Here is a 20,505-nt window from a genome sequence, read left to right as displayed (position 1 = left end):
AGAAATTGCATATATGGCTCAGGGAATTTTAGGGGACATGTAGCTCATGACTACTCTTTTGTAAAATTGGATATTCTTATACCTAGATCATTCCTGGCATATCTACCTATCTCCATGTATTTTAACCTCTTAAAAACTGGTACTTAACTTCTGGTTGACTTTTCCTCCCTAATGCCTTACAATCTTTTTTGCTGTGAAGTAAATCCATTAGTGCAAATTTTGCTTTGATACATTTGGAAAAGACATGTTCCCTCTCATCTCTCCTTTGCAATAACTAGTCCTTGTATTCCTAAGTGTCTTTTCTTGGAGCACAAAATGTGAAATAGCACGAACCAAACTAAGAATAGGATACCTACTGCACCAATACAGACTGGTGAATAACCACTTAAAGCAGTGTCATTGCATAAAAGGGTATGAGGGTGACTAACTACAAACTGACATTGTCTGTTAAAAAAAAAGTTAACATTGTTGTGAGATGTACAGGAATATTCTATTCATATGTTTGGTTGCCCTGCTTTAAGAACAAGAATTTGTAGCCAACCCTGAATTTATCTTGCTGAACTTTGCTCCAGTGCTCCAGCTTAGGACTTGAACATAGAATTTTTGTCCCATGCAATGTCTCAGGTTGAGTTTGTAAATAATATGGTGGTTGTTCATCCCCTAATTCTCTCAAAAACACACTAGAGTTATTTAAAATAACGTCTCTTGGCTCCAGTTTACCTTATCCCAGCTGACACAGTAGAAACCTGCTCTTGACATGTGTGGTCTTCTGACTTTCATGTCATGGCTTTTTAATCACCTTACTTAGATTGTATTTCCACAGTCTGTCTTTAAATGAAACAACAAGGCTTTTTTTCCAGTTGCATAACTTAAGTTCACCTATAGCACACTTGCTGTTTGTCTTGTGTCAAACCAGTTTATTTGCCAAGGCAAGGAAGAAAAAAATCTTTTCAGGCCAAAGTGTTCCTCCCTTTCAAAAAGTTATGTCCTTGTATTGGTGGCGAGTCAGCAATATTTAATACCCTTCTAGAAGCTAAAGTTGGGGAGAATAGTCTAAGCGTTTTCTTTCTCATGTCATCACACCTCAAAAGGGTATTTTTAATTTTTTTTTTTTTTCAGTCAGTGAGACCTTCCCAGTCCTCTGAGCTGAGGGCAATTGTTAATGGCTTAGAGCATGCTCTAGAACAGACAAGAACTTCAATTATGCAAATTCTTCCAGGCTTTGCCATTTTAACACTTATACTCTCAGTGGTTGTTTTCCCAGCCCTGTGCTTCTCTGAAGCATCTGCCAGGTCTTTAACTGAACCTCATAACCATCTTTTCATTATGTTTATTTACTTTCATCATGCCTGCTCTGTCCTTTGTTTCCTCTAGAAGGACCATAGAATTTTTGTCTTTAGTTACTTTTTAACCTAAACTTGCCAGACTCTTTTTTTGTACTAGTTGTGTGAATTTTATTCATTTCTATTTTTGTGCATTGGTTTTTCAAACTTCCTGTTTAATCATGTTATACTTTGGTTTAGGCTATTCAATTTATCATCATAATTTTTTTTTGACAAAATACAAAATTAAATTAACCATAGGCTTTATTTATTCTTTTTGAGGGTATTACAGAATCTGACAGATGTTCAATCAAACCGATAAACCTTGAGACCACTTGCAGGATGCTGCTAGGTGGTCTCTATAAAAAGAGAGCACAGCTAAAGCTTCCTCCTTATGTCATCCAAAACTTTTATATTTATGACTAAAAATTTTAGGTGGGAAGCTGAGGTGGTTTAACATGTCTTATTTGAAGTAGTTCCATATTTTTAAAAAGCCAATTGTAATGCTAAATCCTACAGGATACTTGTGGTAGTCTATATAACTCATTGTTTACCATCCTTGCTAACAGTCTAGGTAATCAGTTACTGGAGGTGCAGCAGCATTTTTGGGAGGTCCACTCTGGTTTGGTTTCCAGCAGATGATGGTTTTAACTGGGGTGAAACAGAATGTGTGGGGATGTTTATTGAGATAGGGAGTGTGTGTAAACTAGCAGGCTGTCTTGGGACATCTGTATGGTGGAATAAGGTGCTGTGCTGGGCTTTAATGGCTGTTTTGTAGCTGTAGCTGAGGATCCTTTAAGATTCAATGGTTTATCTACATTATGTGGTTGCATTTCCTGTATTTATTCCGGTAAAGGTGTGAAGGCAAATTTCTATGTGTTTCTCTCAGCAGAAGCAAAGTAGTCAAGGATTTAAAAAAAAATAACTATGCATGAAGGTGAAAATAAAGTTGTTGCATTCAGAACAATAAAAACCCTGTATTTTAGTATTGCTTAGAATAACACAGTTAATGGTGAAGACATACTGAAAAGAACTGAACAAGACTATTTCTTATGTTTAGAACTACAGGAGGTAGGTTCTGGGCATAAAGGTGGACTAGATGATTTTAGATTAGGGTTTCTTCCCTAGTTAGACTTAAAATTAGCATTTAGTGCTGAAACATGAATTGTGCACTGTGTTCCTTAATCAGAAGGGTTTTCTGTCTGGGAGATAGTCTGAATTCATACTGCTTATAAATATTTGATCAAGTACTTTATCATCTCTCGAGCCATGGGGAATCAGCAAGTCTGGTGGAAATCATATAAGCTCTACATGCAATTTTATTTTGAAGTGTGACAGGTGTTACAATGGCAAAGGGAGAGAAAATGTTCTTTGAGCATTTGTGATAAGTACAGCACAGGTTCAAATGTTAATCTTCAAGATAAGGTCTGAGAGGAGACTTCTTACCTAAAAGGGAAAGAAGTTTGGAAGCAGAGAATCAGGATGAACACTCTCTCTTTCTTCTTTTCCCCTCAGAGTGTTCCTATAACTTAAAAAGTGATGTTTTGCTGGTTTCAAAAGTTTGCCAACCGATAGACCATCCTTCATTCACATTCACACTTTCACTGATGTCAATGTATGGCATATTTAGAATATTATTTCTTTCATATATATAGGAAAGAAATACTGTCAAAATTCAGTGTAGAGTCCTAGACTTGTAAATAATTTAGAGCTTGCTAGGCTACTGTAGAATATTTTGGTTGTGAAAGTGCAGTTGACAATGGGAAAAAAAAGAGTGCTGTCTAAAATGAGTATGAATAAATTCAGATCAGTGGTAGTCTGTTTTGGTATGTGCTGGGTGTTTTTGCTGGTATCTGTCACAAAAACCTAAAACAATTAATTCTCAGAGAGAATATTTAGAACATACAGTCTGTCTAGATCCCCTGAAAAACCTAAAGTGTATGTATTTATATAACAGTCAAATGATGCAGGTTATAATAAATTACAGGATGGTAGAAACATGATGGGGAGGGAAAAAGTGTGGAAACTTTGTGTATGTTTCATGGTGAAAAAAGTGATTTTCCCATCATTTCTTTTCCCTGGATAATTGCAGATATTGAAAATTTTTATTCAGCTGAGGGCAATGTTTTAAAGAAAAAAATTATTGTCAAAATAAATTCCACTTTATAACAGCAGAGGTCAGAATATGTCAAGAGATATGAGATCAGTTTTGCAGTGACTCCCAGCTGGTGTATGAATTCCCACTTGCTATCAATGCAGGCTCTCAATCTGAGGCATTGGGCTTGGAGAATACTGTCCTGCATAAGATGCATGAGTTTTTAGGAGCATATTCATGGGCACATGCCTTAGATAAATGCATTGCATACATTTATCACTTTGGACTTATCACAAGTTAGACTTTGTTCAAGTTCTTCTGGAGGCACATCTTGCTATGTTGTGTAGTGCAAACAAAGACATCTTTAAGCAACCAAGTATTTTAAAAGCTTGGTATATAGGCACAGGAGGAAGTGCTGGGTGACATTTCTCCTTTCTGTAATGATTTCTGATGCAAGAGAAGTGTTTATGAAAAGATATGTTGCTCTCCCTATCTGTGTTTTTTACCATTTAATTATAGAGAAGACTGGAACACCTCTGCTCTAAATATGAAAGTACTGGTATCCTCCCTCCCCACCCTGCAAACACTCTGACATACCTGGTATGTGTCACTGTCAGGCTGAGGATGCTGAGTGGGATGGACAACTAGTTTAACTCAGTGGGATAATGCCTTTGTCTTTAAATGTTGTGCAAGTCATGTTTGAATGCTTCAAGTTGAAATTATATCCAACTTCTTGTTCTAACAAATGATCTGAGTATGTATGACCATACATACATGTGATTTTGTGATGCCCTCAACACCAGAATTAAATCTTGCATTGGAAATAGCATCAGGGCTACGAAGTATCATTCCTTTCTCTCTGGAATTTGAATTAAAAAATCCCCAGAGACATCATTCTGCTTTGATAAAGCAGCAGACGTAATGTTAAAAGCACTTCCCACTTTTGTTTTGTTTGTTTGTTTGATTGTTTTTTAACGGTAGGAGAAACATCTTTGTTACGAGCATCAAATAAAATGGTAAAAATTTTCATGTAGAAATCCCAAACACGAGATCAAGCAGCAGACATTGGCATAACTTCTTGCAATATGTATGGAGTACAATGTTTAAATTAGGGGCAGTCTGTGCTTTGTTTGTTGCTAGGCAAAATTTCAGACATTCTTGGAGTCTGTATGCCCTGGAAGACAGCTGGTCACAGAAACCACTGTGGCTCAAACCCGAAATGCTTGAGGCATCTTGCCTATGGTAGAGGAAAATCTGTCTTCCAGGCCATAGATAATTCTATCTATGAAAAACTGTATGGATTACTGATGGTATTTCTCCTTTTAATGCCTTGTTATTTTTAAAGACAAAATAAAGTTAAGCTGAAGACAAAAAATGCCCAAAGAATATGCATCTGCTCATAATCTAAGAAGTAGTTTCATGGTACAAACATACTAAATGTGTAGAAGAGAGTAGTCTTTCAAGACTGTTGTTATAGCTCTGGTTATGTTTTCTAGTGCAATTTGCCTGCTTGTGTGTCACAGCTTTTTGTGTGTGTGTTTTGTGGAGCTTTTTTAATTGCTGTAGATGTATCATTAGGGGAGATCATGTAAATATCTGTGAATCAGCTGATTGAACACTGCTTTTTCTACACAGGACTTAAGGTCAGAGTGTATCTGCCATATGCAGATAAATTGTTTAGTACACTGCTGACGTGTTTTCCTCTGAATAAGAAAAAAAAAATTTCATCAACATGTAATTTTCTTAATTTTTAGGTCCTTATATAAAAAGGTGGATATCAAGGATACATATTTTAAATGCTTAATGGATCAAATGTGGAGACTGTGATGTAATTTTTTGCGTCTCCCTTGCAGAATATGGAATTGTTTACAAAGAGTCATGAACATTTCTGCAAGGATGTCATAATAAATACAAACAAATGATAATTTTCTTATGTAATCAGGGGAAGATAGACTGCTTTTGACTAGTAATCAAATCCTACCTCTGGGCAGTGTAGATAGCAACTCTATGTAGCTGCTGTGATAGTCAATCTTATCTTGGGCTCTTCTGCACACCCAGGCAAGGAGGCAAGCACTCTGTCAAACCAGTCTGGCTCCTCAAATAATTAAATAAGTAAAGCTGCGTTTGCAGAGGAGCAGTAAAATGGCTGGAGGAAGTGTCAGTGCTGGCGGTGGTTGAGTAACACTTGGGTCATGTGCAATGCTCACCCTGGATCAGAAGTGGAGTGATGAGTGATGATGTTGAAGAAGAAAGGGGGATGGGAAGGGGGAAGTGTTAAAAGAGTTTGGGAGAGCAGCAGTTGTCACTCATGGCTTCCCTTCTGGACCTCTACACCTTAACTATTTAATTGTAGTGCAGCAATTATCCCTGCATGGGGCTGTGTGTGACTGGCAGCTGATAGTGTGTCTGCTGCCTGTGGTTTTGCAAACCATGCATCAGAGATCCCTGGAGAATAAGAGTTGGCTAGTAATGCTTGCCTTAATAAATCAGTTTCACCAAAATGTTCAGATAGGAAGGACACATGACAGGGCAATATGGTGCTTAAAGACGGACTTTGAAAAAGTCATGTTAAATTGTTAGATAGGGTGAAGTCCTGATTTTGAGGTCATTAGTAGCCTGATCCCTGATTTCTGCTAGCAATGACCTTTGATTTTTTTTTTTTTTTTTTTTTTTGTTGTTGTTGTTGTTGTAAAGGCAAATATATCTCAAAGAGTGAAAGAGTTTTGATTTTTTTTTTTTTGGAGGTGGGGAAATATATCTATAATTGTGAATAATGTGTGGCTACTGTTCAGTGTGGCACTGTGCCTGCTGTGAGATGATGGAAGGGTCTTGACGGAGGTGTAGCTACAACAAGATCCTCTGAAAAGCTGAAAGCTGTGTGTTCAAGCCCAGGAACATATTAATTTCAGAGTTCTCAAAGTATAAAAACACTTTACTATCTTGCTACTTGTTCATCAAATATTCCCTTTTATTTAAATGCTCTGAAAGGGCAGCATTTTTATTTTGGAACTCTGCAAACACCTAATCAGTGACAAGCGTTGGTCAGCAAAACTCGCTGAACCAAAACTTCTTTATTCCTTTGCCCAGACTGATACTCTGCCTCATCTAGTTCTCCTGTCATCTTTTCAAATGCACGCCATCCTTTTGTGGCTCCCTTGGACTTCAATTTCCTCCGCAGCCATTTTTCCTCCTCTGACTGCAATTATTTAATTTCTGTGCCAGAGGCGATTTCTTTCATCTCCTGCCAAGGAGAAGGGCTGCACATAAGCACCGAGCCTTGTGTCGTACGGATGTCTCCCATGAGATGGTGCTGTGCAGCAGCGGCACTGGCCTCTGCTGGGATACAGGAGCTCACACTTGGAGGGCATCATCCCCACCAGCCTTGGCAAGGGAGCATTTGAAAGTCTTGCTCCCAGTGTAGTAACTTGGTCCATGCACAGTGCTTTCCAAATAGCCCGAGATAATTAATTGTATGTATTTGTATTCCTTTCAACTCCATGTTTTAAAAGTTTCTAAAAAACAGTTAGGAAAACCCTGAAATATTTTTTTTTTCTTGGTGTCACTGTTCTATGTAGCTTCTCTCGCTGCTTACCTACTGTCATATTATAAAATGTAATGTAGTTAAGGAATCCCCCAGCTACCAAACAGGAGCTTTGCAATCTTGCTTTTATTTTTATTTAGACAGGTCAGATCAGTGGAGTTCTTTTAAGCTAACCCTTCCCCCCGAGTTATTCAAATTCCAGAGAAGAGCGTAGTATTTCTCCACCTGAAGTCAGCATTAATTTCAGTGACTTCCACCTGCTTGTTTATTTCTACATACCTGCTGCTAGATAATACTGAAATTTCCAAGCTGCATTGTTTCAGATCTGCAGTTAATGCCAAGTGCCATAGTTTACTGGGAAGTGATGCTGTGACTACTTTTCCCAGTTCTGTACATGCCACTAATTGCCTTTACAGTGTCTTTGACCCTGTTAAATGTTCATTTCCGCACAATTTCTTTTTTCACTGTCCATCTGTTTCCTTGTTAATGAGCTTAGAGAACCTGGTGAAATGGCTTGGAAACCAGAGTGTGTAGTAGAGAGAGACAGAAAAGTCAGGGGATGTGGGTAGAGGAGGGAAGATGTGCAGAGAAGGCTGTTGGCTCCCCAAACCTTCTGTGCAAGCAAATGGGAGATGGGGGTGGTGGGGTGGTGTTGGTGAATGCTTTGGGCTGAAGTGGACTCAATACATGTCTCAGTATGTATACTTCTCAAAGTACTGCTTCCAGTAAAGGCTGAAAAATTTGAAAGGATTGACAATTCTCTAATAATAACAAGAAACTACTTTCATGCATGAATAACCTTGCTAAATATGGGAAAACAATTGTATCTAAAAAATTTCCCCTTTGTGTGCATTTTCTTTTGTCTAATGCCTTTTTCCCTCCTCCTGCTGAATGCCATTTCAAGACCTTGTGATTAGCCCCCTGGTTTGCTCAGTACTGGTCTCTGGAAAAGTATTTAAAATATATGAAAAATCAAAGTATTGAATTCACCCAGGATCAAGGTGGTAAATTTGTAAGAGATAACTGTAATCCAGGACAGAAGCATGCTCTGCTCTTGGTCATTTCAGCTGGTATCTCTATATGTCTCTGCCACTTATATAAATAATCCCAACAGGGACCCACTTGCAGATAGCACCAGAGTTTTAGCATGTTTTTCTTAATCAGTGTAAGCAAAGATATTGTTTTCTTTAAGGTCATTCCAGTAAAAATAGATGCCAGTGGATTGAGAGCCTGTATTGAAATTTGCAGCATAGACGCCATCCTGGAATTATAATAGTAGTAAAACTGAACTTAGAAAATACAAATATCTAAAGGCTTTTTATAGTTTACATTTATCTTTTGTTCTAAATGAGCAATACCACATATTTAGAAATTAAATTACAGTTAAATTGAGGCATTATTTAAATTACTAAATATAAAATAATAGATTAAAATTTTAGACAATTCTTTTTTTATTACATCTACAGCTAAAAAAATCTAAGCTGGTATTTGCTTTAGTCCTTTTTTATGTTTGCCCTAGACAAATATGATTTTTATTATCATAACATTTTATCTGTTAATATTGCAAGTAATGCCTCTATTTGCCTTGAAGCTTTTAAAGACAATTTTTTTTTTCTTGTTCCTGTGAAAGAAAATTGCTACAGTTGTCATAGGCCTTTTTTTTTTCCTCCTTTAGCAAAAGAAATTATACAGATGGATTTTGCATAGAGGCTTTTGGGGCAGAATTCTTTACTATTGCTGTCTGAACTTGAAGTTCTTCATTAGGGCAAGTGACTCCCTATCCCATTGGTCACATACTGCCTGGCTGCCAGGGCAGTGAATCACAGGATCTTTGGGTATGCTAAGCCTCTCAAGAATCTGCATAAAATCTGAATCTTGTCCTTTTCTTATTTCCAGCATGCTGTGGCTTCAGCCCTTCTCTGATGCTTGGCCCTCCTGTTTCAGTTGATATGCTTATTTTTGGGAAGGGGGAGAGGTGGTGGGATGTGTGTGAGAGAGTTATATGGAGATGGAGTTGGGTTTATTTAATATATATTTAGTACTATATTGAAGCACAAATAGCCTGGATGACTGCAGAAGGCTTCATAAATGCAGACCCTTCACAGGGGTATGAGGAAGAGAGTGGGAATAGAGGCCCTGGTGCAATTTCAGGATAACAGGAAAATCATGGCTTTCTCCTGTGACTGGACTGCTCAGCCAGCCATACAAAGCCTTGTGCATGTTAAGTCTGGAGGAAGATATTGAGAACATACTGAAATTCTGTCCAGGACAAGCTTTTTTTATGGCCCTGGTGGACATTACACTGGGTGTAGCTATGCATGTATCCATTTATCCAGATACAGCAGCTGTGAATGGATTTGTCTCTTGATTGCTTATCCCCCAACTTAGAAGAGTGCTAACAACTCGAGGTCAGATAAGAACAAGTGCAGTGCTGAACATGTAGATCTTTCAGAAAAAAGAATAAGAAATGGTGTATGGAGCGACTGACTTTTACAATAGGCGAGTTCAAAATCTGGCTAGCATGAGAGTGCATGTATTATAAAACATGGTCATTAAAATAAGTAGTGAAACTGGAATTTCTCCTTGTAATTTCTTCTGTTATCTCAGCTGATGACTTTTCTGGAAACCATTCCTTCAGAATTCTTGTTCCTTGGGTATGTTTACTATTTTCTCTGTCAGAAAGAAGCACTGAAGTCTAGTACACCACTGTTTTACTGTAAATTACTTGAAAAAGACAACTTTTAATAAGGTGGGTTTTTACATACTTATGGAATTCAGTGCTTGCTTTTTGCTTATTTCAAGGGTGAACAGAATGTTTAAATGTCTTTTCTTCATGACTGCTTTATCCTTTTCTCTGTTTAATAAGGAACATTTATGGTTAAGGGGCCCAATGCCACCATTCTTTTACCACAAACTACTAAATTAGTATGGAGCTCAACTGGAAAATTTTAAAATACTAATGTTAGTATTCTGTTGCCTTGGGAAGGTGAATAAATGTCCACTCTTATTTAACTGAAAGTAATTGTAAATGCATATGGGAAACTCAATGTGTGGTTAAAGTTGAAATCAGCACACATCACTTAAGATAGCAGCTTTAGCACTTGTGTGCATTTAAATGGTGTTTACAGAATTAATAGTTTCCCAAGAAATCAGATGTAGCTATGTAATTAAAATGTCGATGGTTTCTTTTTTCAGAGATGTCTAGTCATTCAGATTTCACTTTGCATTGGTAAGCTTTGCATTACTGGAACACCAACCTCCATCTAGTTGATGCTGCCCATATCTGCACATAAAGTAACATTTTTTTTGTCACATAAAGTAATGCATGGTTGTTTTCCTAGTTTGACACCTGTCAGTGCAGTCATCAGGATAAACAACAGTAGGCTTATTCATCTTGTTTTACTTTGTGGGTTGATCTTGTTTGTGGGGGGGAAAGCTTGACTGAATGGATTGATCCCAAATATTTATCCCTGCTCTCTCTGCAGCATTGTTTCAAGCCAGGCATTCCGTCAATCATTAGAAGGAAAAATTTGCTTTCATCCTTCAGATTGTGTTTCTATGTGTGATTTGACAGAAAAGCAGAAACAAGCAGAGCATAAGCTCATCAAATGATGAGCAGAGGTCTGTGCTTTTCATACCTACTACACCAGTAATGTTTTCCCTTCTTGCTCACCCCTTACTGTTTTTCTTCATCTTTTTAAAAAATGTAGCTGTGTGTTATTTCAGAGGTCTTGGTATGTTTGTCCAGAAGGCATACCACAATAGGACCCCATCATTATGTTGATGATAGAAAATAACAGTTAAGACTTTCTTTTTTCCAATAATGAACCATTTCCTTTTATAAATATCTGTTCTGGTTTGCTATCAAAAGCAGTTTGGACTGAAGACTGAAAAATCTCTAAATTCTCTGTAATGCAATGATGCCTAGGGATTTGGGGTATGGGGTTAAACAGGGGAGTACAGCCTTGCACTGAGCCACAGAGTGAATTACTCCAACTGAAGAACATTACTGTTGTATAGATAAAGAGGAACATTCACATGGTCCAGCATAAGTGATCAATGGCAAAAATATTAATCTCCTTCCCCCTTCTTACTTTTGCTGTTCAGTTAGATTATATGACATTTATTGGTAGATATTTTTCTTAATCAGCCATCCCAGTTCTTTTCCTCAGTGGAATCATGCCTGTCATGGATTTTATCTGTGAGGTGTGGGGATTTGAAATTAAGAGCTCTTTTTTTTTTAGAAACCTAGGTCTTGCTGTTGACCCTTGTGCAGGTTAGGCTGGGCAGTGTCATCCTTTCATTGCTGGAGAGCTGAGTGGGAGAGCCTCTGTGGGTACCAGCTTCTTGAGCACTTGTTGATTGACCCCTCAGGAGTTTACTGGGCTGTGAATTAAACTGTTGATCAGAAGGAAGATAGCAGATTTTTCCCACAATAGCAGCATTTTTCCCACAGCAACCTTGCCTGCTTTGGCCTGGCATCCCTGCTGCTACCAGAAATTAAATTCCAGTAGTATTTTCCTGTGGATGGGAGCTGTGACTGCCAGTTCTTTCTGTGCATTTTTCTGGGTCTCAAAATTCAGGGAGACAGATCCTGCTGGCCTGAAAAATGAGCTGCTCTTTTCTACTGCTTGACCTACTGCTTGAAAAATCTAGTCATTGCTCTGATTGGGCTGCAACCCCAAATGTTTTCTATCCAAATGGCTGATTTTTCAACTTGTGTTCAAGACGGTGTACAGCAACCCTTTAAATATGGCTCCTACCACCCTATGCCTTTTGGGAGGGTTTTGGAGAAAGAAAATTACTACAGGAGAAAACTGAGGCAATGTTATGTGTTTTTTTTTTGTTTGGTTTTTATAAAAGAGGGAGGAGATTTAAAAATTTGGGAGGAGAAGACTGCAAATGCCAGGCAGCACAAGCTATTTACTTCAAAGCATAATGACAGCATTTTCTGGTAGCTACCACACAAGCTATTCAAACACAAGCTCATGTGCTGCATGGAATTTAAATGGAACTGCAAATAGCCATGAAAAGGGAAGGTAGAACTTTGGGTAGTGAATCTGAATGTAGGAGAGGGAAAAAATCCTTACTTTTTTTACTTATTTTTTTGATGTTGCTCTTCTTCTGTGCTGGGCCATAAAAATCTGTCAAGCTGAGGTATAACATGTTCTGACAATTGTATATGAAATGCAGTGGACCCAAAATACTGCTTGAAAACATGTTGTGAATCTACTTCCAGACCTGGTCACGCTGTACAGATGCCAGCACACTGGGAGTTGCCTGCATGCTTGCTTGTTGGCTGGGGTGTAGCCAATGTGTCTCCTTATGCACCTTGCAGGAGCAGTACCATTCTGCGCTGCATGAAGGCAGCTATAGCCAAAGGAGCTCTGTAAATGGAGGAATGCGATGCTGGGGTTATTTAAAGATGGAGCCATTTGCCATGTAGTCTGATCCAGATTTGTGGTAACGGGTAGGGAGAAGAAAGGCCATTGGAAAGGTAGGAATTCAGACATTCATATGTACATGGGGTGATCTGCTCAGGCAGGCAGGCATTGTGACAGGAACTGGCAGGTGTAGCCAGAATTCTGTACTGGGGATGGCACCATTGCATCACTGTTGCATCACTGTCCCAGTTCCCTGCAGAAGATAGCCAGTCCTCTCTTCAGCATGCAATATTTGTCTTTTCCTGGTGCAGACCATGCTGGGGACCTGAAATTGATAAATCAGTGTTGATCTGATTAATTGCCCTCTGAGTAATTGTTTGCCCCATGAGATCCTGACATTAGCCTTCCTTCAGGCACTTTTTACCATCTGTGGTTCGGTATCTTGCCACTTCCTTCCATCCCTGACCTACATCCTTGTATCAGGGAGCTGTGTGCCTCAAGCTGATGCAGGCAGCATTTCTCTCAAACACGGGGACCTTGCATGGTTTGAGATGCTGTAGTCTAAAGGCAGGGTGGCAGAAGAGCTCAGAACGAGGTGGAGAGAGCAGGCTGGGCGGCGAGTACCTGTGCCAAGGATTGCTGAGATTGCAGGCTGGGTGTGGTACAGCACTGCCTCCTTGTCCCTGGGCAGCTAATGCTGTTGTGATGGAGAACTGGTCAGCCAGCATGCCTGGGTATGTGGTAGGATTCTTGCATTGGATGGGGAGAATCCAGCTTAGTTGCTCCCATCACAGCGAAGTTAAATTGAGAAACCTACCAGTCCCTTTGCTTTGAGTTTCATGTGGTGGTAAACATCGACTTGGCCTGTGGTAGAGCTGCCTTTTTGCTAAAGCCATTCAGACCTGTGTAAACCATGGAAACAGCTTGATATGGATTCCCTTAGGTTTTTTTTTTTTTAATATTAACACTGAAAGTATCTTTCAACTTGGGATAAATTGTAAGGCAAAGGAGCCCTACCATATGATAAGCTATATTTGGCCTCCAGTATAGCAAGCCAAAAAATGTACTCAATGATTATTTTGGTACTAGGGCATATAATCAGCATATTCTGTGCTTCTTGTTCAATCCATGATGATTTTGATGTCATGCCATGCTCAGAATGGTTGATCTTTGGTTATTTCTTCTTGATTTCTCTCCTGCTACAGGAATCACAGCAAACCTGAAAATAAACTAGCCCTCTGTGTGTAAACATTTTTAAAATGTCTAAATTTAAATAAAGACTTGATATGTCTACTCTTTGAAAAAAATTGATTTGACCTGGCAATTGCAAATTACTAAAGTATTAGGGGACTCTGTCTTTCAAAAACAAGATTAAACTGTTTTATAGCAGCAATTAAATTTGATTTTATGATACAGCCTTTTGCTCTCATTCTATCAAAAAAGCAGTGACAGAAGCAGAATATATTCAGCTGAATGGATGAGAGAAAAGAGACATATCATTTGGAAAGGGATGTTATTCAAAGATGGATAGAAATCACCCTTGTAAGGTATTTTCTTTATTATTTGGTGGCTCACATAGCTAAGTGGTTGAAAAATTGTTCAAAATCAATTCTGCCTATTACATAAGAGTACCACACCCAGTATAAGCAGCATTCATGAACAAACAGTGACTCAGAAATCATAGCCATAGTTTGAAGATGTAATATCTTAGGGTGGGATTCACTTTGTCTTATTTAGGTTCTTAAATGCCAGGGAACTCTGAGGCAATCTGTGTCTTTGCATTTTTTTAATGATACCTGTTTCCTGGGTAGACTATCATAGTTACAGCTGAGCTTGAAGCTCTGCACTGGGTATAAGCCAGATGAAAGTCCTTAATTAGAAAAGTCCTCAGTCTCTGTACAAAAGCAGATTTTTAAATGGAGCACTTACTTTTGTGGCATCAACAAATTCAAGTTGTTGTGCAACTTGGAAATGTTTTGGTTTCATGCAGCAGTGTTAAATTGTTCTTTGAGAATACCTTCTAATTACTTAATTATTAGTTATCCTTTGAAAGTCAATATTAATGAAACCTAACTTGGCAGAACCAATGCTTTTATTTTAATATTAACAAACCGCATAGTTGTCAAAATCAGTGGGTCACAAGATTGTTCTGACATTCCATCCTGTATAGCAAATCAGTGTTGATTGCTGCAGCAGCTGCACAAATAGCTTAGTCAGAATGCTTCCAGTGTAATGTCTTCTGATGTAATTTTAAGAGGCCTGCAAGTCTAATAGAGGCATTTACAGCCTTGTACTCAGGTTGGACTCTTGCTGTTCAAGGAAACAGGATTATGCATTGCGGTGTGGCATTTTTGTGTTCTGGAAGGGCTACTCTGAAGTGTAATTTGTCTTCAGTTCTTCAGTGGCACATGTTCCTTGTTATCCTCTGAATGATTTTTGAGGTGTTTGGGCCTTAGCTGCATACTGCAATTCTAAGACTTTTATTTATTTTTTTTTAAAGGAGGGATTTCACTGTGAAGGTTGATTGTGGATACAGAAGACATAGCAGGATTTCGGGATGGGCTCAACTCTTTTGAGGGAGCACCTCGTCATCTATTGCATGAGTGACTTGCGAGTAAACTCTCTATAAACACAAACACTTTGTGTAGTTCTGTAGATGTCAGTGACAACTCCAAAATAAGAAGAACTTTAGGATATTAAGAATTGATTGGAGTTTGAAACATAGTTGTGAAGCTAAACTCCAGACCTACAGCCCTTATTACAGTACAGTTCTAGAGTATGACATGCAAATGTTAAATTTCTAACTTGCAGAATGAAAGGCATAATTTTAAACTAGGTATTCCTATTCCTATTCCTCATATTCCCTATAACCTAGGGAACATAAATATTTATTTTTAATGTTTCCATGCTGTTATGTTACATTGGCTAGCTTTCTCAAAATCCTTATCACTAAATATACAGGTTTGGAAACAAAATACCATGCCATATATGAGATAAGGGTAGTTTTCAGATTCTGTGTTTTTAAGTGATTATTGACAATTTTATTTCTAAGATACAGCTCCTAGTTTTCTGTAGGAACAGACTGTTCCTATAGAATACTGTATAAAGTAGAGTTCTCCTAGGGGAATCACTATCATCCTTTCCCTGAATTTTGAAAATTTCCTTATCTTGAGTTGGTGTGCCATCATTAATTTTCTGTCACTATTTGTTACAGTTTAGAAAAAACCTTAAACACAAAAGAAGATTTTCATAATACCTAATTTTCTTCTCAGTCAGAAGATTGAAATTATAGCATTTGAATAAAAAGAAAATCTATGTTAAAGCTAATTACTTAATTTGTAGGATTTCTGGTGTTAGTGTGCATCCCTCTTGGAATTTAGAAAAAAAATGATAGGCTGAGAATGTAATAACTTAACAGATCCTAAAAGAGTTTCATCCTCCCCTTTGCTCTTTTTACCAAGCACAAATAAATTTTTTTTAGCACTAATTTCTTTAATTAGGAACCAATATCTTTGCTCTGGATGCATGAAGGTTCCACAGCAGTTTAAACTGTGTGCCTGAACTCCTGCACAGGATTGAGGATGGTCAGGATCCCCAAAGGGCAGTTCATAATTAGCTGGTAGCTGAACATGGTGACCTCTAAGCTCAAATAAATACAATTCCTAGTATTTGATTTCTGTTCCCAGCTGGCATAAAACCCATCTTTTTAACTGATAGCAGAATAAGATGTCCTTTTTTGAGTTGCATGTGGGTTATTAATCTGGGTTATTAGAAGAAATCTACCAAATTTGGTCCTTGCAGGGAATATACACACATGGGGGATCTAGTAGTGGCTCCAGGTGAGTATAGGCTTGAGCAAATCTTTGTGTTTTTTGGGTTTTGGGGTATTTTTGAAATTTACTTTGCTGAAAACTTGTAGTCAATTATTTTGGTTGTCTTAAGTCCTTTATAAGAAGTTGTTCTTGTTCACTTCTTTTTCACTCTGAATATGCAAACAAGTCCCATTAGTATAGTCCTGCCACTTGCCAAGGAATGGGAATTGATGTGCACGTTGTAATGCAGACTTGGAGTGGTTCTTTAGTCACACTGCCTTAGGTGCAAGTGGCACGAAAAAAACCTGCTATTAAAATACTTCTTGCTAGATATCATGGGCATACACGCTGTAACATGAAGTAGGAGATAAAAGACTTTCTCGCTCTTTTGCATTTCTGTTTGAAATTTCTTTTATGCTTTTCAATGTGACTGGTATTGCTTTAGATAGTAATAAGTATTCCCACAGAATTTAGCTGAAGATTGACTTACACTAGAGGAAACTATTTTAAGATGTTGGATCTGACTTCTTTTGAGACATGAAGAACTGTCTTTTAAATACTTGCTTCTTTGAAATTAATGTAAGAAAATAAAAGTACAAATTTAAGTGTTAAATCAGGGTTTTTTTGTTTGCTTATAACTACTACTAAGGTTCTCTTGCTAGTCCTGAATTTGTCTGTGTGTGCAATTAACTCTCAACTCTTCTTATAGGCAGTTACCAGGCAAAGCTTTGAAACTGAAGACTTTCGAGCAGCTCTAGAAAATGGAGTCCTGTTGTGCGAGTGAGTATTGATGTATCTCTGTAAAAACCTTTCAGGTTAACATTAGCTGGCCTCTTTCCTTCCTGGCCTCTGAATTTTTATTTTTTTTTTTTTTTTTTTGGAGTGCTAGAAGTATTTTATAGCAAATAATTTTTAATTTTTTAAAATACCTATTGTTTGAAATGGGAAGTAAAAGGAGCTTTTGGACATATTCTTTCCAGATGCACATGTTTTGTGTTTTGTTCCACAGACTTCTTTGTGGGATACTGAGAGGATCATGCTGTTGTTGATTGAGTATATTGGTTTTGGTTATAATGCCCAGGATATCTCTGGGCTTTCCCTTCAGCTCCTGCAAGGTGGTGGGGCTGTGGCTGAGATCAAAGCACTCTGTTACCTATATACCCACTGTTGTTGTTTGGGTTTGGATTTCTGTCCACCATCCCCACCCTTTAGTGTTGATTCTACAAATCCTGAAACTACCTATTCCTATCACAGAACTTCACACTCAGCTTGTTTTGGAGCACTTTCTGTAAGAAGCTTTCTTGTGCTTATATATTGTAGGCTTGGCAATGATGAGACTTGCCTGGTTTCGTTGCTAGGCTGAGTCAGAGGTGTAAAATGTCCACTCAACAGGTCTCATCCACATATCTTGGTACTCACTGGAACAGGCTTCCAGGACTGGAAGTGGTGCTAGCCCTTAGTATTTTAAGGAACAGAAGTTGTAAATGTCATTACAACACCAGTGCATGAGAAATCTCATTAGAGAACTACCTGGGATGCTAAAAACAACAACAAAAAAACCCACAAAAACCAAGCAAACAAAAAAACCCACAAATCTCAGAGCCACTCTAAAATCAGTTCAACAAAGCTAACTTTCAGAAAATATTTATGAAACTTCAGTTCTCTGAGCTTCTTCTCCTATATATAATTTTTTTTCTGTGAGTATTACCATGCTTTCTGTCCTTGTCTTTATTTTGCTTTGGATCCTTTGTCTTCTTGTCTTATCCTGCTAGCTGCTTCTGAAGTTATCTGTGATACAAGGCATGAATTAATTCTCAATAATATTGTAGAACTGGATGCTTTATTTTCATTACTTATGTAATTGAATGTTAATGAGTGTGAATGTGGTAATAAAAATAGTTTATACATTTAATAAGAATGTATCTGTTTAGTGGGATATATATATATATTGTATTCAGATGTTTAAGAATTGGCCATTAACTGATACATACTAATCTTCTGATATCTTCATTGTTGACACTTACTTGGCAAGAGAACGAGAATTCATCTGCCAAATGAAAGTCAGTAAAATTTATCTGTAATTAATAATAATGCAAGAAAAACATCCTGTAATTTTTTCAGTGTCTTGGTTTGAAAAGACAGGTGTCTGCTAAGGAAGGCAGGAGCCTCTCTTGAAATGGGAACTGTAAACACCCTCGCTCCAAATTATTATAATTTTTAAATTAAGGGGCTCTTGGGCAAAGATATGGGAGTAAGAATAACAGTCCTTTATTAGGAAAATAAAAATGCAGTAATAGAAAACAACACTGACGGAGTCACAATACAGCCTAACACCCCTGGGTCAGGGTGTTGGTAACAGTCTGACTACATGGTGGCTGCAGTCCTCCTGCAGTGACAAGTGTGGTTCTGTTGAAGCAGTGTTCCAGAAGGGTGGAGTTCCTTTAGAAGGGTGGAGTTTTCCGCTGAAGATCCAGTGGTGGTGTAGATGGCCCTGGTCTTCCTCTGGGAATCGAGTGGTAAAGAAAGCTGCCCCTATGGGAATCTGGTGGGAAAAGGCTGACTGAGGTGTTCCAAATCTCAGACTTTATCCAGGTAGGAATGCTTGGCTCCTCCCTCTGGGCAGGACTTCTCATAATGGATGATGTAATTTTATCAGTCATGCAGTGACACTCAATGGCCATTAATAGCAGGTATCCGCCCCACCTGGTTCTAGCAGATGAGAGTAGAATACACACCCCCAGCCACATCTTGCATTGCAACCTAAGACATTCAGCTGAGCAGCTTGCCTTAGGAGACGTGCAACTTTCTTGAAAGCAAAAGATGCCCTATTATGTTGTACTAAAATAGCTGTTCTCCTGTGCCATATAATTAAATCTGACATACTTGAATTCAAGGAGGAGTGATTTTCATAGAAATTCTGTAGAAACAGGAAAGAGCAGATGGCAAAAAATGTTGCATGTCCAGTTTTCACCAACAGCAATACAGTGCAAGATCTCAAGTAATTGAGACAAACTAGAAATTACATTGTCCATTTCCTTGGTTCACCTGTGGCATAGCTGATTTAGGTGGATATATTATCTCTGTAGATTGTAGATCTGACTTAAACCATAGCTGATAAGACCTCGACTTGCACCAAATATTCCTATAGCATCCAGTCAGTTTGTTTGTCCTACTCAATGAGTAAGTGTACATGTTGGCTGAGTGATCAGTATAAATAAATAACAAATAAAAATATAAGTAATAACAAAATAAAGCCTTTTACATTTTACCAATTCTAGTGTGCATACACTAGAGAAAGAAAGTCACTGAATTTCTTCTGGTCACATGCTACTTCATGTTCTTCAGTAAAATAAACCTAAAAATACGCATTTGGAAGATTTAAAAATAAAAAAAAAAGGGGAGGATTGCAAATAGTTTTTTAATTCCACCTCAATAGATCACTTTTTTGTGTGGGAAAAGTAATCAAATGTGTCTTGTTTGCTAAATAACTAAGTGTTGTTGAAAAATCTCAGGACCTGCAATTCTTTTTTTTTCTGCATGTATTTAGAAATGTATCCTTCATTCCAGTGTATAGGGGTAAACTGTTCTTTGTGTTTATTTCCCAAATATATTTTCTGCTTGAGCAAAAGATGTTTTTCCCCCACACAGAGTTTTAAATTCCAGGTCTTGTTTCTGCACTGGTGTGGGCAGATCACAAAGCCTTGCTGATGCATTGTGTGGGGTAAAGGGTCTGGCCAGACAAGCAGAAACAACAAGTAAGAGCAAATAAAAAATCCTCGAAGGTATAGAGGCAGATGAAGTGTGCAGGGTGTCCTGAGGTCCCTGTTCTCCACTGACCCTCTGGTCCAGTACGTAATTTGGTGAACTACTAATATTCCCCTACCTCCATGATTGAAAACTTGGGTATAAACTTGAAAGGAATCCTGTGCCTCATCTTCGCTGCAGGATAAGGTATGCATTTGGGTTTATGTATTCAACAGTGATGTGTTAGCCTGTCCTATCTTCTCAGCTGAATTATTAATTTTATGTGAAGAGCGATATCCGGTACAGTCTCTTCTGACTGAGATGGAACATGACTTGTGCATGTAGATTATACGTGCCAAAAATGATTGCTGCACACAGCATACTGGACTTGGTAACATTATGAAAACTGAGTTCCTTACAGGAATATTAGTACTATCACACTGAACTCTGAAAATCAATATTCTGGTACATTTTTGACATCTGCTCAGAACCTTTTTGAGAAGAAAATCTATAAATAGGAAATTTGAGTCCATTTAACATCACCACCCTTGTAGTAGAAAGACAGATCCTTTTCTGCCCATGCCTCCTCAGGCATTTTCTTTTCTTT

At 38.0% G+C, this 20,505-nt stretch overlaps 1 protein-coding gene across 11 annotated transcripts in view; it reads left to right on the top strand.

The window, feature by feature from the left end:
- Positions 1-20,505, top strand: part of LMO7 (LIM domain 7) — a 132,103-nt gene that overhangs the window by 17,978 nt on the left and 93,620 nt on the right. For all 11 annotated transcript variants that reach the window (XM_077781360.1, XM_031504887.2, XM_077781359.1 and 8 more), the window contains exon 2: positions 16,864-16,934. In XM_077781360.1, the coding sequence (XP_077637486.1) occupies positions 16,864-16,934 (71 nt within the window). The remainder of the gene's footprint in view (positions 1-16,863; positions 16,935-20,505) is intronic.

The sequence above is a fragment of the Lonchura striata genome, chromosome 2 (assembly GCF_046129695.1).
Source record: "Lonchura striata isolate bLonStr1 chromosome 2, bLonStr1.mat, whole genome shotgun sequence".
NCBI lineage: Eukaryota > Metazoa > Chordata > Aves > Passeriformes > Estrildidae > Lonchura > Lonchura striata.
This window is presented reverse-complemented; position numbering and strand designations above follow the sequence as displayed.